The sequence below is a fragment of the Bombus vosnesenskii genome, unplaced genomic scaffold, assembly GCF_011952255.1.
Source record: "Bombus vosnesenskii isolate JDL3184/JDL3185 unplaced genomic scaffold, Bvos_JDL3184-5_v1.1 scf7180000014105, whole genome shotgun sequence".
In the NCBI taxonomy this organism is placed as follows: Eukaryota; Metazoa; Arthropoda; class Insecta; order Hymenoptera; family Apidae; genus Bombus; species Bombus vosnesenskii.
The window spans coordinates 808,992-834,608 of NW_022883371.1; the positions used below are offsets into that span (position 1 = coordinate 808,992).

General features: G+C 41.1%; 1 protein-coding gene across 2 annotated transcripts in view; it reads left to right on the forward strand.

The window, feature by feature from the left end:
- LOC117239544 (zinc finger protein 395) overlaps positions 1 to 25,617 on the forward strand; it is an 88,817-nt gene that overhangs the window by 54,955 nt on the left and 8,245 nt on the right. Inside the window, exons 3-5 of one of the 2 annotated variants that reach the window (XM_033505199.1) lie at positions 1,979 to 2,196; positions 3,086 to 3,402; positions 8,539 to 8,610. In XM_033505199.1, the coding sequence (XP_033361090.1) occupies positions 1,979 to 2,196; positions 3,086 to 3,402; positions 8,539 to 8,610 (607 nt within the window). The remainder of the gene's footprint in view (positions 1 to 1,978; positions 2,197 to 3,085; positions 3,403 to 8,538; positions 8,611 to 25,617) is intronic. The other variant, XM_033505200.1, reaches the window with a different exon arrangement.

A 25,617-nucleotide genomic window follows, 5' to 3' on the forward strand; every position in this document is an offset into this window, starting at 1 on the left:
TTACTTTTCGATACATCGTAAACCTGGTAAATTGCAAGACATTAACATCCAATACTGTATCAAAATCATTTCCCAGCGGTTTACGATCACACTCTGAACAATTGCCGGCAAACTTACGAAACAATCTAATATCGCGATAATCGACACGGCGATTAACGACTCGCGCAAAGTTCCACGCGAACAAAGATGCCAGTAGCGGGTACACGGTCGAAAATGACCAGGCTACCGATCTGGAGGAACGCGTAGACCAAAGTCCGTGGCGTGTTATCGTGGCATCTTTACGGCTGTTCTTAGAAAACTGTAATTTACAGCACGTCGTCCGCCGGGACATTACGGTACAACGATCGTACTGGCCATCGTGGTGCCTACGGAATATAGGCTGGAAAACATTATTTTACGTAATTGTAGAAGCGCGAAATTCCACGGAAAGGCTGGCAAACGATTGGTTGTTACGACAGCTCCTATTGTCGGGACAGGCCGTGTGATCGTACGTACGCAAAGACGTGCTTCTACGAACAAAAAGAAAAAAGGAAGAAAAAGACGGATGATGGAAAGAGATGGAAAACGTTAGGAAGTTGGAAAACGAAACTTCTTCCGTTACAAAAGCTGCCTGTTCATCCACTAATCTCGTTGCGTTACGTTGCCCCTTACAACGTTACGTTGCGATGCAGTCTGACGATTCGTTGGGCTTTTTACCTTGTCACGAAGTCGTTTGTTTGAAATTACCGATTAATCTGTTCTTTCTGTCGAAGCGATTCCCACTTCTAGGAAAACTCTACGTCTTCTCTAGAGGTTCGTTTTTTTAGTCCTTGAAGCCATTGAGTATTGTTTAGCTTCAAATCAGTTTGAATGGTCTCTCTACCTCGTGGCCTTTTCTAGCAACATGCCGTGCACAGATGGTGCAACGGGGTATAGATAGGTCAGTTTTCATAATTATACAAATGCTCATAGGCCCATGGCTTCGGGGATCTATTGTAAAGTAAAGCTGCCAGCCTCCGGACCTGTAACTAGCATACACTGTACTTATTTCTATTGTACATTCATCCAGGCATTTCCCCTTTCTATTCCGAGACAAACCTCAACAGCTTCCGAATAGTTTTACTCTTAGCTGAAATGTCCCACCTGGCACTTGTCCTTCTTTTTCGACATATAAGCGTTCAAGTATTTGAAATTCACCGTGTTGTTTACTTTCTAATCAAAGTTACATTGTACAAATTGCCACGAATTACCGATTACTGTAATATTGAAATAACTGGCAATTGTAAAGCGAACACTGGTGTTCGACGGTCTTTAGATAATTTTAATAATTTAGTTAATTAATTAATTAGATAATAGTCACGTATGCACTAGAGATGGCACGAAACACTACTTGTCAATCTCAAATGATTCGATCACGTTCGATCCCAATCACGATGATCGTTCGCAGTAGCTTGTGATTTTTCCTGATCGCTTCTGGTTTAACCGATCCTTCTCGCAAAACCTGTATACTTTACATCAAAGACATCGAACGAATGTTACGATTTTGAAATCGACAGGAAGAATTAATATTCTAGTACTTAACATACCGATAATAATAATACCGGACGAAGGAAAGAAAATTAAATTATCTTCTAGTTTGAATCTTGGATAAGGTAAATGTACGTTATACGAGGAAAACGTAACGTAATTTTCAATTTACCTTACGTGCAGATACTTTTATGCACGTTGTATCGAGGTAGTTTGTAAAAAATTAATCGTGTTATAAGAATAACTCAGGAAAGAATTACGATCACAGCGAGCAAATTCGCTCGAGATAAAAAAGTCACGATCACGGCCGTGAATGAACGTAGACGACGACAGTGATCGTGATTCTGCGATCTTGCACGCGACATTAACCAGCGTCTTACGGCTGGTGTTCGTGCAACGAGCTGAAAATTGCAATACGAGCGAACCTTGTGGATCGTAATTAATCTACGAATATGTATCATTCGTGTTTCAGATCCAGAAAACGGCGACCTAGCTCGAGTAATGACTCCGAGCGATCATACAGCGGTTGGAGCGACAGAATACCCCACGGATGCGGCCGCGAGGGTTGTCGTACCAACGAACGCGGCGATTGCATGGACGAATGCACCGCCGCTCTTGTCCTCATGTCGCTCTCATGTTCGCCACACAGCCCTCACAATCCCCTGCCATTGCACTGCCAACACAATTACGGTCAGTATCACGCTGCGAATAGCCTTCGTGTTCTAACGACATCGCAGACTTCGTTAGGTTCGACCTAGTCAAAGTTTACATTAGAAACGAGCAAATTGCTAGATGTTTGATAGAACGAATGAAATCTCGAAAACAAAGTTTCGGCTCGAGATGAATTTGTTTCGATCGTAGAAAGCTGCATGCGGCTGTGTAGTATCGGCCATAATTATTTGAACGATGCACATTTTGTATTTTACTTTAGTCGTATTGTAGGGGCTAAGAATCGCTGCTGTTAACACATACGCTTTACACGTTTGATTTATTATGTGATACATGTATATACGTGTACATATACATGTATACCGGTCATCTGTCTTTATCCGCAATGTATTACTCTAAGTGTCTATGCAATTACTAGCGATCGAAATCGCATATCCGAGCTACATGATCGTAAATTCAAGCTTGCCATTATGTCTGACAGCGGTTCTATCTAATCTCAATTCCACACAGAGATTACACTCAATCGCATGTCAATTTGCAACGATCTATCAATTCAAGCATTTCTCCGACTCCGAACCTGCGAAATCTATAACAAGACACAAGAGGTACTTGTTTGCATCAAACATTTTATAACATCTCCTACAGCTGTTCTAAGATATTTTTGAATACAATAGACGAGGCATGCAGGTACGAAATATACTTACAGCCCATATAATTGCTATACAAATACCATAGTAAATTGGACATTTAATTTTGGAGATTGAAGGCTTCTCGAAAATTATGCGAACAAAATTCCGAAAAATGAAACGCTACTCGAATCGGAGCTTGGATCATCTGCGAGTAATCAACTCGCAAACAAGTTGTTCAATCGAGATAAACTAACCGTGTATTTTTGTTTTTCGCGAATAAGGTTCCTGGGGAGGTCGAGGTGGCGGAGGTGGTGGCATGGTCGTTGGCTCACCAGGAGTCGGTGGCACCTCGAATAGCAGCAGCAGCAGCAGCGGGGCTTCATGGCGTAGCGGCACCCCGAGTCCGCCTCTCAGCGACGAGGGGGCACCTACCACCGGTTCTCTGTGGCCGACATCCGCTCATCCTTCGCACAATCAACAACATTACCCTTACAACGCGTCTGGTTCGTCGTCGAGTAGCACCCCTGGCTCGACAACCACTCTGGACGAGGGTATAGTGCTCGATTACCTCGAGGAACAGCACCCACGCAAAAAGAAGGTAAATGGAATATCACGCATACCCGTTTTATCGATCGATCGATAAATGGGCACGAGCGCTTTGCTTATCTGATAAATTCAAGTGCACCGGATATATTCTGTTGCAATTCGTCAATCCGGCACACTGTCGCAGCGATGACGAACTTGGCCTTCGTATGACTTAGACAATTATTTGTCGTTTTATCGTCGAGAAGGTGAGTCCTTCCCTTTTTCCTTACGTAGCCAGACAATGTTTTGTTTCATCATCATGGGATGACGTGGATGATTAGTCACCTTTGATCGTCGTGGATACATTTGAACGCTCACGCGGGCTGGAGAAAGCTTCTGTCGTTGAACGACGAATCGAATATTTCGCATAGTATTCGAAATCGAAGCAGTTTCTTTCGCTGTTACACAGATATTTAAAATTTCTATCATCGTCAATATCGAATTGGACATTGACGGAAATATTTCTGTCTTTCTCGTCGCACGAAGAAACGAAAGTTATATTGTCTTAAAGCGCTATTACAAATATTCCATAAGAAACATCACACGATGACGCGAGTAAATCATACGTATCAGGCTAAATTATATGAAATTGCTATATCATTATCTGAAAATTGCTACGAGACCTATTAGCTAATTATTTTGCATATCGTTTAAATTGAATATAATCTTCCATTATACGGAATTAATGTCACGCTTGATTCAGAAACTTACGATAATTTCTAATTAGGTGAAGCGATTTAAGGATTAAGTATATGTGTATATTGAAAAAGAGAAGAAAGAGGAAAAAAAGGAAATTAACACACATAATTCTCTCATCAATTCCGAATAAGCAGCAAACGTGTATATGTGTATATCGAAAAAGAGAAGAAAGAGGAAAAAAAGAAAATTAATACGCATAATTCCCTCATCAATTCCGAATAAGTAGCAAACTCACCTATCGCGTCGCGTGTTTCTTTGCAATGGAAATAATAATTCGAAGAAGAAGCACTTATTGAAAGATTACGTTCTTAATTCTAGAACGACTCGTTTATAACGCCGGTAGGGAACACGTTAAGCGATATTTTATTTAAATGATGCTCAACTTTGTCCCGCGTGGCTTGTCTTCGAAAGATTTCATTGGCCTTAATCCCACTCGTCTGCCATTGAAAAGCGAGTTTCGTGAAATCTAACTCTCGCGGGAACATCGATATTCGTACTGTTCGGTCGCTTCGGACAGCGACGCTGGTTTTATCGTTTTCGTGAAGCACGGACATTCTGTTGAAACTCAGCCGAGGGTTATCAGCATGCAACGAGGTTGGAACGCACGATTAATTCGCTTATAAGGCGTGGCGGATTTATCTCCCCGAACTTAGCCCCTTCCGCGTTTCACAGCTTACATTTAATTAACATCAACGAGACAAGATAAAGCTGTAGGTACTTGCATAATACATAACGCAGCTACTCGCGTGTGCGAGTATGCGTGATCCATGACCTCGAGATGATTTTCCGAAGCGAAACGCAACTCTTCTCTCGGTTAACTTTCTATCTTACGTTTCTGTAGAAACAAATAAAATCCTCGTGGAAAATTCATTCAGTTCGAAGGTTGATACCCTGTATATGAGCGTGAGATTCAAAGACATAGTCGAACCTGCAATTAAAAATGAACAAACTCGACACACGTTGTAAAAGAATTTGCCAATTTCTACAATTACATTTTTGAGATTTTTTTGGAATTAATTATGCAAATTTTAGAATACTTAACAAGATATATATATATCGTTTTTGTTTTTCGTATATCTGAAATCGAATAATAGGTTCCACAGATCGATGTCCATAACATACACATTTGTGAAATTGTTTTTCATCGTTCATCGATAATCGAGAGCATCGATCGTCGAATAAATGACGAGAAAATTCGTTACATATCGCAATTCCTTTACAAGGATTGCTTATCTCTGGTGGATTACGCAGCATCTGTTTGCGATGTCTTTTACGGGGATCTCGAATGTTTATTGAACAGCTGCACTACGGCATAAAACAAGTTATTATCGCTTTTCTGAAATAGCGATTGCGTTTTTGATGACGCGAGACATATGTGCTTCGAATGACTTGAACATATTTGTGAACAATTTTTATTTACTGTCTGTTTGCATTTTCCAGTCCAACAGAGCAGAATATCTCTGTAGAAGTTTTAAACGGATATCTAGATTTTGTTGTCTAACCTTTTGTGACGCAACTATGTGTCACATATCATCGGTTATCTTAATAAACGAATATATGCTCTGACATGATTTTCCAATATCATTTTTACGTTATTTGTCAGTGTCATTGAAGGAAGAATAGTTAAATAGAAAGTTTAGGGTAGAGTAGGAAGAACAACTAAGGTAACAGAATTCAAATAATATTCGAGAGGAGAAGAATAAAAGTTAGAAACGACTAAACGCGAAAATATCGAGATTTCTTCCCGATTAGCTGACGACTAAACGAAAAATCGTCGATCGATCAACCGCTTTCCTTTATTTTGCTTCGTTCTTTGGAATCGCGATCGACGCGTCGCACCGTTACGAAACGACGAAAGTCGCGGAGACGCGTCGTTTTCACCGTGGCGTCGAAGGAAGGAAAGAGAAAGAAAAAAGAGGAAAGCACTGGGAACGTCTGAATGCAGAGCACGGCGATAACGGTCTGGCCACGCTCGAACGATTGAGAATCTCGCGCTTAGATTTTCATTTAGATCCATCGCGGCCTCCACCTGCGATCTAACGATCGAATCGCACCGTTAACCCGCCGAACGATGCGGTTGAATTTTTACGAGTGGAGAATCCGGAAAGAGTCTCACTGAAATCGTTACATATCGTGAGAAACGCTTGTTATAAACATTTATGCAAATTTATGTATTCGTAGACAATCGTAAAGGAATAGAACTTGAATAAAATGTCGTTAATTGCTGAATTCCGTAACGCGTATCTTGCTTTTAATTTCCTGAATATCGTAACGTGTATTTTGATTTTCCTATGTTGTTTCTTTTTATTCGACGATCACAGTAAATACACTTTTGTCGATCGTTTTACTCTAATGTCGTTTTACGAGTAAAGAGGAATATCGTAATGCAAAATAGCTAAAAATAAAAAAAAATCTGATTCATGATAGTAATCAGACTATCTATATCTTTGATCAACATTTTTAAATACTGACCAAATAAATTCCCGACCGCAAGTAATTTTCTACAGCTTACACTGTTGATAGATAAGATGAAAGACAAACGAGGAATTAATTCGACAAATTTAAGCAGAGATTAATTAATATACAAGTGATTCGTGGTAAGGATTTTTTGATATATTAAAATTGTGGATTATCAGCGAATTGAGATCATGATCGTTCTCTCGTGTGTAGAATAGACAACGAAAGAGCATTTGTATGTTTGCTCAATTATTAACACTAGAACTATCGATAGTTAATACGAAGCTATTTTTACCAGAAACAGTCAAAATGACTGGTCTTTAAAAAATACGTAATAATAGAATATTTGTATATTTATTGATCTGGTACTTTCTTATAGAAGGAATTCCATGTTATGTAGTACATTTTTGATATTATTAATCCATCTGGAATCATAATCCCTATACGAGGGTTGGCACATTTATAAAATTGTGGAACCAGTCATTTTGACTGGTGTGGTATTTCTAGTGTTGCGATCTAGCGATCGATCCGGAATCTTCCTGATAACTGATATCATCATATCGGAGGATACGCAGTAAAAATTTGAAAAACGTGTGGGGAGTTGTACAAAACGAGGAATCTGGTTAATTGGGGTTCGATAAACAGATTGTAGGACCCTTTTACACTTATACCAATACCAATCATTTTGACTAGTGTTGATATAAGTAGCCTTGATACAAAATTATTTTTAGTTTGAATACATAAAAACAAAATAAAATTCATTATATTATTCTTTTAGTTATCGTTGCGAAAATCATTACATTATTATGGAAAAAAATATAACATGAAGTAGAAATTTTAAAATAAGATTGTAAAACCAGTCAATTTGACTGGTGTGTTAGTTCTAGTATTAATATCTTGCGGTTAGAACCTGAAACACAACCAGCAGAATATTTAGCTAATTATCTATACGAATAATGACATAAATGCCGTATGGAATGGCTATAAAATTAATAACTGGAGAACGTAAATATTTGTATTATATATATATACAACATATAACATAGATTCAAAGGAAGAACATACAGGATTACCAATTGGATGGGAATAAATTAAATAGCGATTAACATTTTTGATAAAAGATACCTGATATTAAAATTCAAGATTTTTCCATTAACGAGTGTAGATTGTAGAGGCGCGCAGAACCGGGGGAAGTATGTGTCGGAATGCCCAGTGAACGGAATAGAGTGGATTAAATCCTGATCGTGATTCCGAGCGACGATATTTGATGAGGAAATTCGAATTCTCCGATTATTAAGAACAGGCACCGTGTACACGGGATACTAGCAAGGTTGAGCGAAGAGAATGAAAAGAAGTAAAAGTAGAGAACTGTTTGATGTAACACGATATGTAGGTAGTAACAAGATTAGGATTGAATATAGAATACCGATAGGCCAAACCTGTTTTGTTCGCGCGTCGTTAAAAGATCTTTACTTCCCTAACTCTTATCCGCAGCAGAGGTCGCATCATAATCGTGAAAAATGAACTTTTCGAAAATTTCCTATATCGCGGTCTATTATTATCGATTCGATGGTAATTTCTACTCGAAGCATCTTTTTGTCGTTCAAAGAATCGCAACGAACGTTGTATCGAACATACTTCATAGGTGTGTTTATATATATAGTTGTATAGTAACTAACGGCTGGCGAAAGAAACAGATGCATCGGCTCGTACGACTCAGTCCTTTGCCAAGTCCACGCCGATGACATAATCCTCGACCAAGAGCCAAGGATGTAAACACGCGCGGCGATTTTCGATAATTTCGTAAGATGGCTAACAAGTTGAACCTTGAGGTATTATCGCCGTGGTCTAAACTTAGGCACGCGTCGTTACGCGGTTGCCGGCGGAAAATGGGTCCGACCGGGTCTGAAAATAACCGGGTCGAGCCTCGATTAAACGGAAAGACCTTTTGTCGTCTCTCTCGCCTTAACTCGATTCCTTCGTGGTTTTTCAGATTCGAGCGAAAGTAAGCCGCGACCCCATCGAGAATGGACCAGTCAACACAGCTATCTACGAAAGCGAACAGGTGAGTCTTGTTTTCAACTTTCGTTTCTTCCTACGCGATATCGACACTCCAAATTTCCATCTAATCAGCGTTCGAATTTTTCTTCCATTACATTTTGCTACTTGGAGCCTTCTTCTACTCAGTTTTCACGCCTGTAACTTTCGCCTTGTTCGATTTAAATATCCAAAATCGTTTCTCTAGTACGCGAATCTCAGACAAATTCACACTCGAAACTTTCTCCCATTCCACATTAATATTCAAAAGTATTCCTACACCATCTCAATATCCAAATCATCCCCTTAACCGCTTCTCTCTCTACTCAAACCCAACACCTAAACCTTCATCCGTCTCAATATTAATACTCGAAGGTTCTTCCCACGCAATCTAAACACTCGGGACTCCCCTTACTTTCAACGAACGCTCACCGTCCACATCGCTCACATACCCTGACTGCCAAGCTGTTCAGCTTTCGATCACGTCCCGTCCTTTTACGAGGCCGTCTCGGCAAATGCCAAGAGGCCGATATATCTCTGCAATCACGGAGAGCGTTCGTAACCCAGTTAGCCGAAGGTTCCTGCTACTTTCACCGACCGCAAAGTCGACTTCTGTCCATTCAACTGGCCTCGGAGTAGGAGGAGGAACCGTCGACCTGGCCCAAGTACCGTTCGAGTTCGTTCGCGTGGCAGATCCGCGATCGAGCGCATAATTTTCGACTACTTTCACTGGCTACCACCTGTGGTGTGTAGAAGTGTGCTTCTCCGGACCGCGCACCTGACCCAGTTGACCGACTCGAGAACAGAGATATCCGTGTAGTCGACGATCAAGGTCGTCGGGCTAGGCTTCTCCCTTCTCTACGACTAAGCTAGACTCGCGTTCGTTCCGACCATGTACCGTTCCCATATTGGCGTCCACGAGCAGGAAAGCTCTCGATGGAAGAGGTATAGGGGCAGGGGACGGCCAGGAAGTGCCGGTTGCAGTCGATCCGTGCAACTATTGCGACCGTGTCACGATGTTCCTCCTCGTGCTCCCCCCGACCTCTACAAACGTCGACAACTATAGTTGCTACAAGTCGATGTTTCGAGTATGAAACTGTTTCAGGTTTTGTTAGGTTGAATTTGTTTTCGGCATTGGATTTAGAATTTAGGTTTGATATCGAGATTTTGTTAGGGCTTTAGGTACAATAGCGTGACGAGTGTGAAGATAGAATTCGCGAGTGTCGTTGATAAATACAAAAGTTTGACGAATCGTCTGTCGTGCGTTTCACGACTGGCAATTCTTTTAGTTGTACGATCCTTTTCGAAATTGCTTGAAAACGAGTAAGGCGAATTAAATTCGTTAGTGTTATTTTTAAGATGCGACGAAGTTTACGAATTGTGTCGGCCAGATTATAACGCGGCAATGGCAATGGTCATTTGTAACTGAACATCGAAAATAGATTTTCCAAATTCAAGAGCTAGTTCCAGTTCGCCCAGATTAAACTTCCTCGACTGCATACTTTATCAAAACAAATACCTGAATAACTATTTTACGCTTGTTCAATAATAATAATAATATACATATATTATATATGTATCATGTAATTCACGGAAGTATTTAAACATTTATAAAACCTTTTTCTGGTATTCGCTATGGCATATTCTCTGTGGTATAGAGCTACTTCTAGTTTATTCAAACGTTGCATTGTGTGTGGAAAGGATATCACCGGGGACACTGTGTATCTGTTTGCCTGGAAATCATTCGCTCTAATCACGTTCGTCATGATGGCGCTAATGTCTCGACAGATAACGATTGCATGACATTGACGTTATCACGGAGCATCGGACCATAATCTTGCACATTTCGTCGACATTTATTAGCAGAACGAGCCACCGGAAACAGAAATAGAAGAGACGCAAGATCCGCTGCTCGTTAGGACAACGTAGATAATCATGCATCCTGATAATCTAGAAATACGACGTTCATTAACGACTCGATGAAGATATAAAAACGCGAAAAATAAACTGCGCAGGAGTACTCCTACCACCAACAATTCCATTTTCCTCGACTATCTTTAAAAAAAACCGAAATAATCTCTGCAATCGCATCATTCTCTATCTAACCCAAACACGCTTCATTCACACCATCCAACGTCCCCTGACTCAGCATCCCTCGTCAAATTCTTCCAAGAACGTCTCTATCCCACCGTATCTCGCAATCCCATGTCCTGCTCCGCAATTCCTACGCCGAAGGTCTAGAAGCTATTCCAGTCGCCATGCTCCACGAATAACTTTCATTCACCTTAGCACACTCACTCGTTCATCGATCGTTCTCTCTGGCTCTTTTCTCCATCCGCGGATACTTATTGCCAAAACTTTCGCGATTTCCATTTCACTGGATCAATTTCAATCCCGTGATAACACCTTCCCCCCACCCCCATTCTCTGTATCGAAAAGGGTGCGTCTGCGCGGACCAACATCGCCAACGCGACGCACGCCTCCGCATGGACCTAGATCTCGGCGAAGCAGCGAGGACCGGCGCCGGCATTGCACCGCGTTGCAGTGCACACCGCGTGACGTCACTGACGGCACGTGCCTCTCCTCCCGCCGCTCCCCTCCTCGCCACCACTCGCTGCCAACGGCGTCGCAGCGGCGTGGGACGCGCGGAGGAGCGGGGTCAGGCGGGCGAGGGTGGGGGAAGGTAGTTAAGGTCACCGTGGCCCTGACTGCACGCGCGCGAAACAATATCCGTGTGCAGGCCGAATGCAACTGTGTGCGCGCTCCTGCTCTCGCGGTCACGTGAGCAAGCGCGCGCGCGCGCGCACACGAACGCATAGAGCGCACCGGTGGAAGATTTATTTCTAGTTGCGCGCTGCGGTTCCCTGTTCTTTCGCTACACGCTCTTCTTCTCTGATCGGACCACGACCACGACCACGACCACGATGACTTAGAAAGAGGGAGGTCGCCATTACACGTATTCCAAGTGAATTCGTGGCGTGCGATGGTCAAGGCCCGCGAGTCCCGACGGCCAACCTTCCTTCCTTTCCACCCACTCGCCGGCCACCCTTTGGTTCCTAGGCCGGTGGAGGTGGAGGGCCATGAAATGACCTAGAACCTAGAACGTTGCGCGTGGGCTTCGCTCGAGCCGCGCGTGCCACGCCGCTGCAACGTTTTTGGACGTTGAACGTTTCGACGTGCGAGACGGTGCGTGCCGATCCATGAATGATAGCGGATGGATGAGAATCGTTTAACGGGCTATTGCACGATCCAAATGGACGCGCGTATGTAGACGATGATTGGTTTCTTGTGCTGGTTTTTTATGCCAGTTTATGTTGCGGCTCGTATGCGACACGGGACAGTGTACCGGGTGTAGCAGGATTTAACTCGGGTTTGCACGACGCCAAATGGGTGTTGTATTTTAAAACAGCGACCGCGAGGTTTGGCTACTAAACCTTGATACCTGTTTAATGCCTCTGTGTATCGTTGCAATTAAAACGAAGCCGTGGGACAGCGTTAACGTTACGCCGAAACGAAAGCGTAGGATAAATGTTCCACTCGATTCAATTCGTTTTAAAGAGCAAAAGGCCGGAGTAAATTTATGTACTCGTACAACGGTATTCTGTTCACTTTTCATTGGAATTAAACGATCGTGCGCGTGATTCCACGCACGTAAACGCCTCTATCCCTTTACAGAATGCGCGGTGTGAACCCAGGAAGTTTCTATTTAACCATGGATTAACCTGGCGGATTACTGCGTTTCCCACCCATTTTTGTTTCAGTTATTTTCAAGCTTACTGATATTCACGAATAAATATTACTAGTACAATTTTGAAAGTTATATAAATTACGAGTTCCTACTATAACAACAATGAAAATGATTTCCCTTTGATAGTATAGTATAGTATAGTATAGTATAGTATAGTATAGTATAGCGAAATACATATAGTAGCGCAATAAATTCTCATAAAGGCTTAAATAACATAATTCTCGTAATAACAAAGGGTTACAAAGATCATATGGCATATAGACGCGGTATTTCAGAATTAACCTCTTCAAGTTTTCGCGATGTATGAGAATAGCAATTCACGGAGGATAGAGGAAATTTCAGTTGACGAGAATCGCAGACAGCTTGACGCAAAAATAGCAGCATATGCGACGTATCGTGGCCGTCGAGAATGACGTTAATTTCAGAGCCAAGCTGTTCGGCGAACGTGTCGTACGAGCAAGTATCCCCCCATAAATTCGACGCGTAGTTAGATTCGATAAGTCAGTGCCGTGGCCGATTCAAGGTCAACTGCATCTTCCCCGGTGAATCCAAAAATATATCTAACGCGACGAAATTACGTCGTTGCGCTAAGCTCGCTCTTCGCCTCGCAACATTTGCCTGCAAAATCTCTGTAGAAAGCCCAACTCGCCTGTCACTCAATTACGTAATTCCACCTGCCGTTTGCATAACTCGAGCAAAAGAAAAATTACGCGAATTCGCCTTTTGTATCGCGTTTCGCAACCAATGCTCCGGCGGAATGGTGTTGTTGCGAATATCGACGGTCAAAGACGATCCTGGACACTTCCGCCTCGTGCGAACCCGATTCAATCCTGCGGTTAAGCGTTTACCAGACCAGAGAATTCGTATCTGCCGAAAAATAACAGAAATTAACGAACCTTCGATCGAACGAAGCGAATCGTAAATAAAAGTATATACCACCCTATTCGCGATGTTCCTATTTGTATTTGAATGGATTCGCCACAAATTTGGTAAAAATTCGATAGACGTACCCCAACGAACACGGATGTGGATGGCCCGATTCATTGCCAACAGCGTACATAGGTATGCGTACATACGGCTGAAGCTCTGGGACGTCGGGTCGTATTGTGACACGTCCATCCGTCTTACGTAATAACATTGCGTAAACTTGACGTTCACCGTAATGTCTGTCGTACATATTTCCGCGCGCCCAGCAACAGCGATGAGCCGATTAGAATCGCGCCCGACGTGTAATCGTACATTCTAATTCTCTTCCTTGCTTCGTTCCTTTTTCGAACGCCACCAGTGTATCGCATTATATAATAATATACGATACGACGTTGATTCCGCGATCACCTTTCTTCCAAGTTATTCTTTGATTTTACATTTGTTCGTAGGAACAAATAGGACAAGGAACCCAACTAGGGCAGGAAGTAGACGATATATTGTTCGTTTACGGGAAGAATGAAAGGAATTCGAATTTTCTTTGTATCGCTTGATACATCGATTGTATCGAGATATTTTGCGATCGTGTTAAATACAGTGGTCGTAAATGTTTCATCGGAAGGATCGAAATTGCTTCGTCGCCGATGAAACGATTGCCTGGAAGCGGATAAAAACGTAGTTATTCTTCCGCAGCGAATTTATACGCGGAACTGTGTAGAACGTTCTTGATTTTACAATAAGAGTGGTGTTTGTAAACGTATGGGTAAATCGATTCACCGAATGATTTTCTTCTTCTTAACGAATTACGCAATAGTTACGCGTGTCCAAACGCTTGTTGTTTATTATTTTCAGCGAATGCAGGTATCAGGAAAGTGACAGTTTCGTGGTAAAGCGTTATCTAAGAACTGGAATCGAAGCTATTTAATCAATTTACTTTTCTTTTCAACTCCTTTGTTTTGTTTCCTTCGAATCTCTGTGTACACATCCGATTATTTCGCCAGACTTTGCATCTTTCGCTTTAATTTCTCTTGGCCAACTTTCATCGACTTTGCAATAATGTTCTATCGCTCCTGTATCGAATTCAAGTTGAAAGGTTGTCAAAGTGTAACAGGTAACGTTTTTGATAGCATCTTCCCTAATGTAAGATTACGATATAATCTTTCGAAGCGATTCTAAATTTCCGTATTACGAGTAATTATTTAAAATCTGAAATGACTGTATTGCTAATATACACAAGGTGCTGACGTCGCGTGACATAAGTGTCGGCGACCATGACACCGACATTAGAAGCGACTAGGAAACACGCTCGATTCTCTTTTGTTTCAATGCTTTCGAGCTTCGACCAACCATTCGATTCCTTCTATTGCATATTCTATCAGCTGCTTGAAAATACAACCACGTAAAACGAGTTCTGTATTGCATGATCGAAACGCTTGGACGACTTTTGCCTGTGCTACATATCCTCCGATATATCGTTTGCTATCGTCAAACGACTCACGGAGCCACGCGTTCAACGTTCTTAATGTCAACGTGTATTTAAAGCGACGCTAATGAATGATCGATTCTAAAATTAGCACGTTCAAAATTAGACGACGCGATTTGATTGTCGATCAGATTCCGTGTGTTAGATCGTTTCTACGTTTGGCACTTTACTCAGTTATATCACGTGGATAGTACTGTTAGACGCTGTATATGTTTGTGATTATGTTTCCTTTTAGATCCGATTAAAGATAATGTATTCTTGACTCGTGCACGAGGACAGATAGTATTGATTCGTTGAAAGATCTTTGTCTTTTTCTAAGTAGCGTTTGGTCATGGATTTTGAATTATATCACTGCGTATGCGTTCATTTCGTGGGAGAATGTCGTTTCGACCTCCTTAAATTCACGTCGAATCGATCGTCTCTTTTTGTTTTTGTAAAATTTGAATCATTCTGCGTGTAAAGTCATAGGTTGGATAAAGATGGAATGAAAATAGGGAGGAAGGGATGTTTTAGAATTTATGAAATCTGGGGGGAAGATCGTCGTAGAATTAGCTTAGATTTGTAGCATTCCAGGTAAAATATTTTAATTTAATTGTTCCGATAGATCAATAACGAACGACAAAAATAATGATGTCGGTTTTTAATAAAATCAATAATGACAGTCTATCGATCTAGATATGTTAATTCATGTTTGATGTTTATCTTTTCAATTGAAAGTTTTACCTGAGACAAAGTTAGTGCAATTAATGTCGTGATTTTTATTTGAATTGAAAAACTTATATTGCTATAACTAGCGTACGTATGGTCGTCTGTCAACGATCAAAACAAGAGTGAATTTAAAAAAAAACACGTTTTCCCTATATAACAATTATTTATGCGAGCAATTTAAATGTTTAATGATCTTCCGCTATATTCGTGTTAATTTATACCATTTAGCTGCACAGTTTAATAGAGTATCCTAATATCGTAAATCACAAAGTCAAATGCAGATTTTCTCATCCACCTTGATATAATAAGTGTGATACGATATGGAATATAACACGATAGGAAAAAAGCATAGCTTTTATATCGTAGAAATCGATAATTTTATTTTTGTAGAATAAAAAATAGTCGTGGCAATTTCGTCCCTAGAATAGATATCAAATATTTCTCATCTACCTTAATCGAAACTTATTATATTCCTGTCCCATTAAAATGGATAATTTTATTCTAAAATATTACGATAAAAATGCACTGGCTGATGATCACCGCTATGTATCGTTGATACACGACATAATCACTGGACACTTCAACTTCCATTTCCGTGTTCTAGTATTTACCGGCCTATTCGTTTTACCACTGAGACAAACGCGAATATTTCTGTAAGCCGAGAAAGATCGAAACTCCCTTTCCAAGAAACAAACGCTCGTTTATAACGTAACAAGTACGTCACCGAATCAGATCTAACAGAGTACAATAGAAAATCCATAGATCGCTGATTTATCTTCTGACAGCGCATGCCATGCCAATTGGCTTCTCGATCGTCTCGATCCTAACGTCAGCGTTAGTTGCAAAGGAAGGAGGAATGCGAACGGCGAAGACACAATGCGTGCAAGTTTCTGGGAAGGCCGTGCGATGCCTATGTATATGTATATACAGTAGATCATCTCCTTGGAAACTATAGCTTGGTCGGCCTTGCGAGGTTTGACGTAGCGAGTTAATGAGCAAAAGAAGAAGTAGGGAGTGCCGCATGCACGTGGTATATGTACCAAAGCATTAGAAAACTGGTAGCCGGCCGGGCCGGAAGGAACAAGAACGCTGCAACGTGACGTTATTTTCCATCGTGGAATTCATTTTAATCTCGCGTTGGCGGGTGAAACTCGCCGACTCGCTTCTTTCCGTACGCCAACCGTCTTTTCTTCTGTCGTCGCGTCTGTCTCACCAAGCGCCGACTTATACTACTCGAACTCGTTTCGCTTACCGTTAAGAACAGCCCGACCCAATTATTTACTTATGCGCAAAGAAAGGCAGCGTTTATACGTCTAATAACCAATCTGTGACAAATTGACATAGTTTTTCGGCATTGCGCTTCTCATTGCGCTTTGTACGCGAGCAATAAATATATTATTTGCTTTCCTTTTTACCACAGTGATATATGTGTTTATTATATGAATTTCCAGCTGTATGTAGCGAGGCATCTAATCGGTACGATTTACGTTTATCGAAAAACTCTATCGATTATATCGTAAATATCGTTGATCGATACGTATGTCTCTACGTAAGTGTTTCTTTCGTCGTCGAAGAAATGTTCGTAGGTAGACGAAATCGAATCGATATGTTTAATAGGGAAGTTTGGAGTCGCCTGCATTCGTTTATTCCTTGTGAACTTGTCGAATGGTGAAAGATCAACATTACGAACAGATAAACGATTAAATTGGCAGATTCTCTCGTTGAAGAGCGGTAAGATGAAGTCATAAGTTTTTTAGTACTGCTAATACACCTAATAATTCTTATCAACATATTCAGTCAGACGTATCTGGTTTTATGGTTCGTAATCTTTTATCAACGTCAAAATTGCACGTTACATAATTGATTGTGTAAGAGTTACGATCTGCAATGAATCTTCTTACTAGTTTAGATAACTGGTATTTCATAACAGATACTTAGATGTAAAGGTTCGTCGGGATTTTCAAGAAATTTATGCACATTTTACTAGACATTTTTGCGCATGCACATTTTTCTTCCTAATCATCGATATCATCGTATTTACTAATTATATATTACAAGTCTGAGATTTGTGCGGTTCTACATAATGTTATGCATACAGCTGTGACTTAGGTCTTATCTTGTTTCCTTATCACTCTACTATCGCTTTCTATTATTGTACCGTTTTCCTTCCATTCAGCTGCCTATTTATAGTAATTCTTTTCCCAGATTTTGTTTCCATAGTACAAACCAAAAATTGCCATAGTTTATCACAATTTTACAAATACTTCGATCTCCTTGAATTTGATCAAATTGTAGAGTCTGGGTGAGAAAGTATTGGAAAGAAAAAAGAAAAAGATATTCAACGAATCTTTCGAGTGCCCTTTTACATTCACAATGTCAAGAAACAGGACTGCATAACATAAATCTATCGTAAAAATTGCAAAAAAAATGCGTTAACGCAACGTTGGCCTCTAGAACCCGCAAATCTATCTCTCGCCCTGTCAACGAGTACTTATTACCATATTATTGAAAGGTTAATAGAACACCCTGTATAAACGAAAACATAAAGAACGCAAGTCCAGGCATGAGATTAACATTCGGGCCGCGAACGCGTCTAACCGGTCCCCTTCTTGACAGGTACGACTTTTACGCGTATGACAAACGATGTCACGTGTATGCAGGTGCGTACGTAGTTGGACTGGCAAGTCGATCGACTAACCAAAGAGGCCTCGGAATGACTCTCCTCTCTCTCTCTTTTCTTCTACTTCGTGTCTCATTTCGCAGGAGGACCTCGTTAGACATTTTCTGTCGAGGCAGCGAGAGGCAGAGACAAGTCAAGGCCGAAGCGCCGTAGCATCGCGAATTTCAGCTGGTTACCGAACAGCTGGTCCCCTGGTGGGGATGAGATACGGTTCCGGCGAGTTGTCCTAGGTCCTGGGCTGGTGTTTTTTTACGCGCGCGCCGAACGTACGTGTCGGTCCGGCCCCGGGCTTCCTTAACGAGCGATCACGATGCCCGGCACCGATACGCCATCCCATTTGCCTCAGCGACTCTTTCCCTTTGCCTTTGACTTTCGTCTATTTCCATAACACTTTGACAGCCACGCCGAAATCACACGTTTCGCTCAGGACGCCACGGGAGTATTTTTATTATTCAAAACATATAATGGCAAAATAATAATAAATTGATGATGTAAGGCAACATTCTTCCCCGATGGACCGTTTACCTTATTGGTGATCACCCGTGACCCAAACACTCGCCTCAGTAAAGAAATAAATCAATCAAATTCGAAGATGGTATCTCACTGCGGGTAGCCATCCACATGTTATATTATTATACCACTAAGCTATAATATTTTACCAAATGTCCTACTGGACAAATTGTAAAATTCAAATAAATAAATAAAAAAAAAACCGTGGCCACCGTAGCGCCTTGCTAACAGTTGATAGCGACATATAATAACAATATATCGTTGAAACGAGTAGAAGATATTAGTAAACAGTATTTGCTCATTCTATATATAACAATAAGGTATGTTCGCACTTCTAACTTCAATTATATGATTATAAAGCATCATTTACGATTATTTTCTAAGCTGTGTTTATAATAATATTCGTAGATTACTTCTCAAAGATATGGATGCAAACACAGTGCACCGTTAGATGCAAGATTTGTTCTCTTTTTTTTTTTTATTGATGCTATAATAAAAATATTTAATTACTCAATGGGGCACCTTTTGTTTCAAAGTATCTTCTATTTATCGGTTGTATTCAAAATGCCCTAACTGTTAATTTTCATTCAATTTTTACAATTGTAAGAAGTTGAAGGTCATCGATGACCACCGTGGCGTCACAGGAGAAACCGTGACCGGTCGCATATGACCAACGTGGCAGTCAAAGTGTTAAACGAACGTCCGCGAAGCGAACGAAACGACGAGTTCGCGGATATTGGTATCGATACGTTTCGAAAAATTGTCGCGTTATTTACTTCAGCGTAGAGATATTTTTACTCTATCGAACTACACTCGTTGAAAGATAGTTTCCCATCGCGATCGTGTTGTAAACCTTGCCCAAGGAAAATATCACGTGTTCTTCTGTACGATCCGCGTCGGGACAGCTTCTTATCTTGTACGACGCGCGCGAAACGCGGCATGATCGCGCGCAGGCGTGCTATCGATCGTCCCCGTGGACTCTACCTTGACCTCGAACGACGAAGGCGAGCAATTAAAGCTCTTAAGGGCCTTGGCTGGACGAATCGATCCGCCTGATTAACGCCACAGCGATCGATCCGAGGGGACAGTGGTTCATCGCGCTCCGATTTTGAACGGTTCGGCTCTTGCGTTCTTATTGACAGATAATCGAAAGAGCGAGCGACTGTGTTTTATGAAAAAGGTGCAGCTGCTGGAAATACGTTCGAAGGTCATGCTTTTGAATAGTTGAAATTTGAAATTTGAACGGAGGAGGAGATTTTCGGGAAAATTAATGAAACGTATGTTCCTAATCAGTGGTGATACGTTAAGATGCTTTGGTATGCGTGGTGGGGCGTTTGTGTGAGATCACTACCACGTGTATAATGCGTGATAACGTTCGATAGATACATGTCGCGTTGTATTACGCGTTATTAACGTACATTCGAAATATTCTGTTAAACGACACATCTATGATAAAAAGTTGCCTAGCGAATTTGGAATTTCAAGTTTCACATTTTCAATTCGAATGTTCCAACTTGGAACGTTTTATTTAGAATATCGCTTCGAATTTACGATTGCTTTAACGCTCTCGTTTAAGAATTCGAATTTCACATCGCTTTCTGAATCTCGATTTTCAAAACTCAAGTATGTATCGTGAATACAGAGCTTTCAAAGTCAATATCAAGCCCGATTTCGCTCTTTAAAGGGGAAAATTAAAACCCACCCAAACCACGTCAAATTTCATAAAACTCTTCAAAGTTTCCCCTCGCGATATACGCGAGCCGCGAACGAGCTTCGTTGAAGAGAACCAAGTACGGCAGGTTAACGATCCAATAAATACTTCCTTGACAAAAAGTCTGCGCGAAATGCGTGACGCGCGGACGCAGAAAATCACGCGCGATTCCCAATCGTCAACGCGTTTTACGTAAGCGTACTTTCGACATCGATCGAATCGCAATCGGCCAACTTTCTCTCGTATCGATCTCGGGTCGGAAAGTCACATATCCAGCGAGGACTTGTTCGTCCGTGAAACGAACTTATGAAAGAGGAATGCTCGCGCGAAAGGGGAAAGTACGACAACGACGATCGTTCGTGGCACGGGCAGAAATGCGTTTTCCCTTTTACTCGACGCCGCCGTCGTAGTCGGTTAACCTGCGTAAAATTTATCCATGAGCATTCGGTCGTTTTGCATTTCCTACTTGGAACGCGTGTTAAAACGCGGCGCTTGATCCATTAATGCCATTAGCTTAAGATTTCTTGTTAACTTCTTTCCGATTTATATAATCGAATTCGACCTTTCGACATCGTGATTATGAAAATCGAGATGCACGAGTCCGCTTCGTACTTTAACACGCGCTAAACGCTTAAATCATATATCCTCGCGTCGACAAAAACGATTTCAAACAGAGCAGAAGCAATCAGTGGATCGGTTATTTATGGAAAATACAATGGCTGAATAGAGCGGCCATCCCTGCGCTACAAAAAGGCATAGTTCCATATAGAAACACTTTCACGATCTTGAAATCAAGGAAATTCCACACGAAGGTTGCATATAAATCAACTGTGTGCAAATTAGATCGATGGAAAAATACGAATTTACGATCTTCAGATATATAACATTCCAAAGAACTACGAAGCCTCGTTTTTCTAGGATCTATGAATTTTTTAGGCGTTACGTACGTTCTTGTGTATCTTTAGCTATTTTAAAACGTAAAATATATATGAAACATAGAGGAAATCACTCATCTACTGTTTAACTTAATGGCGTTAAACGTGCAGAATTCAAAGAATGGGAATTTTCATGCAATTGGAGGACAGACGATTTCCTTAGAACCCGGCTAACTGTAAACTGGTCCTAAGACGGGCCGCGCCCAGAGAGTTGCTCAACTTCGGTAAGTCGAGGAGAACCGGTGTGTTGGGTACGCGGCAAGGCCGTTGACAGCGATAGAGAATCGATGGTTGTCACGCTTGGCAAGCAAAATCCGCGACCGTTGCGCTGCCTGGACAGCTGATCCGCCGAGAAAGGATCAGAACGGCCAACCGACCGTTTTGCTCGTTCGTCGTGCCAAGCATTCTCTTTTTTCGTTTCGATTTAGTCGCGGTTTACTTCGAACGAGACACAGGGAGACGATTCGATCGTTTCGAAACGTTTCTGTGTGGTCGAAGCATGCAGACATCGAAAGCGAAATCCATTGCTAATGCACGTTCGCTTGGATGCGAACGTAGAAAGAGAGTTTCCTGGCAAAGCTTGTGGTCGTTAAGATGATAATCTTTCCAATGTCATCGACTGTAAATATCCTTTAACTCTTTGCACTCCTATGTCAAGTGTGACTCGACATCAGTTTTTAGCTCAGGAGCTGCTTTATCGAGTCCCACTCGTCATTCTTTCAGTTCCATCTTTTTTTTTTGAAACGTGAGAAAGAAAACCAGGATTGCATCCTGGAAATTGCTTCAGGATATATCGTACACTTCAAAATTACAAAATGCAACAATAGTGTGAATAAAACTGGTATTTAAGTGAATTTGTTTCTTCCTTTATTTATTTAAATTGTCTTATTTTTTAGTTGAAGTAAATTTCAAATAAAACGCGTAACAGCGTTGAGAGCTGCTGGTAACGAAATCGAAATAAATTTCGGAGTGCAAAGAGTTAAAGCTAGATAATTCGTCTGTCGAGAAAGATCGTTCTACGTCATATGAGATTGGAGGTATATTTAAATTTGTCAAACATAGAGAGAAGAATATGGTGAATCTGTCTGGTTGGGGGACACTGACGTTGACCAATGATGTTCCTGAACCTTTCGTGATTCCTTGAGCATCGAGTTGGAAGATTGAAAAAGAGTCGCCTATTAAATAAGGAAGAATTGCTCTCTAGAAATAACGGTGAACTAAGGTTAAAATTAAACGGCATGATAAAAATGAATGAAGATTCGATGGTATCAAATAATAGAACTCGTGAACGAGTCGAACAGAATTATCGATTGCGTGTCATATTTGAAGAAAGAACGCCTCTGACCAATCAAATTGGAAAGTAACCATGGCCTAGGGTAATATTATCCTCCAAATACGTTCACGTATTCTTTCTCGTCGTTTGTTCAACGATTTTACGCTAACCATTAACGAGTCGACAGCTCGTTCTAGTATCACCTCTTCTAACGTTTCAGAACATGACCTTGGTTCCACAGCTTAATTCGTTTCTTTCACCTAGTTAACCATTAAAAACTATCGCCAAGGGAAACGACGCTCTTTCAGTTCTTTACGCGATTCCAACTATTTTCTGTAAAATTCCGAGAATCGCATAGTTATGGCTGACTTTAAGAAATTTATTGTAGCAATATGTATAGGTGCAAGGGTAACGATTATAAATTAAAATATACTCGATAAACACATTTATCTACATGGAAATTCATGATAATCTTATCGCTAATCGCGTTACTCTTTGTCAGACTACCAAGTATCATTGACCTCATATATCGAAAAAATATTTGTCTTTCATTACACTCGAGACCAACGAAAAACACTCGTAAGATATTAATTATTCGATTCATTGAATATAATTTGCGATCAAATTTGTTCTTGTTTATATTTACGCAGCTGATTTACAACACTGTTTACAAACTAATTGCGACATAATCTCCTGTAACGAATCAATGTCTCCATTCGAAGAAAGCTGATTGTGGAAACTTCCTTTTTTTTCTACATGCTCGTAGCAATATCTTCTCGATATGCAATCAAATCTACTATATACTCACAGCCTAAACAACAAATATTATTTACTGATAATGAACCACATCGTTGGTCTTATCATCCACGAATTCGAGCACAGAGATCATTCTTTCGCGATCTTGTTTTATTTGCAAAACGATTTGCAGCACAGCGCACAGACAAATACAGTTTAACAGGCTGACGTATAACCGAATTTTATTTTTACAAGTGGCGTGGCCCGGCGCGATTTACCTTGTGCAAGCCGATCAGACTTGTTTTTCGCGCCTGTTCCAAGAACCATGCGCAGTCTCGTTGCAATTATAGAAACGCGAACCGATGACCACGTGAATAATAGTTCCGCGAGCTATGCACTAAAAATGTACTAAAAATGTACTAAAAATGCTATGGCAAGTTTAAACTGAACAGAGGATTTATTGTAAATGGCTGCCAACAATTTCCGGCTAGATCGTAGTTCTCTGTTTCGATTTGAATTATTCACGTTTCTTTTAATAAGACGCTTTGATTAATTATAGACTGTTTTCGTAAATGAATATGAAATTAGGTTTCGGTTAGATTACTTTATTATCTAATATTATAAAATAGTATTCTTTGGGCAACAAATTCCAGAACATCGTATTCTATGTGTTAAGTATGCACGATATAATTGTGCAATAAGCTTTGAAAAACGTGTTATCTCGACAGCGCAACGATACCGCACTGTGGCCGGAAGCTTCTGCCAGCCACTGTATTTGCCAATTTTTATCAACGCAAGGTTTAAAGTGCAAACGGATTCTATAAACGTTGCTGTTTCCAATTTCTTTTTATTTGTTTTCTTATTCATATGTTTTCTTTTAACAAATTTAGATTTCGAGTACCTATATATAATTCGACGTGACACGATAGTTGAACACTTGGGTTTGTTAATTTTTACCACAGATCGAGTACGAAATAAAGATACTATTGAATTTAAGCAGTGAAATCGTTTTATTCGTGCACTTGGCAATTTCTCCGAACTGTTTTCGATCTGATAAAATCAGAAAATGTGTTAACACCGATTCGTAAAATTTTGTAACCGGGACTAACATGCCCGACGATGATGCTCCATAAATATTGATGAAAGAGAGTCCTTCAATGAGATCCATGCAACCAGACGAAAACTTACAAATAAGTTGTACAAATATCAACGGACATCGTCTGTATCCTTGTGAAATTAGGCATATGGAATAGCTGTGAATCATCGAATGTAGCTAGACATTTCCACAGAAGAGAATGAGCAAAATAGTTGCGGTGAAGCGAAAAACTATCTCAAGGACGCTAAAAGTTTCGTTGCGCCGAATAAAACAGATCGCGACATCGATCGAATTTCCTGGTATCGCATCGAGCGTACGTTTCGCGACCTCAGCTTGGATTTTGAACCTTTCTCGTCCGATAGCGGCCGCGCAGGCGAGCATTGTCGTCCAGTTTGGCAATAACAAGTGAGCCTGTCGCGATAAGAGCGCGAATAAATATTTCTCGTTGCGGTGCAAGCCGGCACTGGCCTTGAAAAAGCGTCCCTATCCGAACAATCGGCGACTGGCGCGAGTTCGAGGCGCAGTGAACGGTAACAACTCGTCGCTTGTCAGGCTGACAACCGCCTTAAAAGCGTAACGTGCGCCCGTTTGCTCGCCATGATTCAATCCGCGTATCTCTCGGCCAGAAAAATGCTCATACGTGACCAACCGAATGCGTTCCAACGCTCGTGCACGCTTGTACACGCTTGTACGCGGTCCACAGGCCACGAGTATCTCTATCGTTAACGTTGCTCGGCGTACAGCAATTAAGAATGAATTACGGCGAGGCATGGTCGACGAAAACCATGTTTCCTACCCGTAGTAACGGTATCTACCAGTTTTGGCTGTTGGTTCGCAGCGATGCTTGTTCCTTAACGAAACGTAATTGTGTGGAATGTGGCCACGAAAAACGAGGTAGAAAGGAACAGCCGAACGGACACGCTGAGATTTCAGCGAGTTCACTGGTCGCTCGACTGAGGAATTCTTAAGCGTTCGTGGTTTCAGTGGAATGATACTCGTTCTGGTGAGAAAGCTCCGAGTTTCGGTTGTGTTTCAAAGTAAAGTCAGGAAATTAGGTTAGAACGTCTAATGTTTTATACGTGGAATAGCATCGCGACGATACGATTTGAAACTTATAAACATAAAAGTATAGTTTATAAGAATAGTAGAAATGGGGAAGCTGAATCGTAATGCAACATTTTTAAAAAACTGCAAAGAATTAGTCGTAGCGAAACGGTAACAGTACTCTCGCT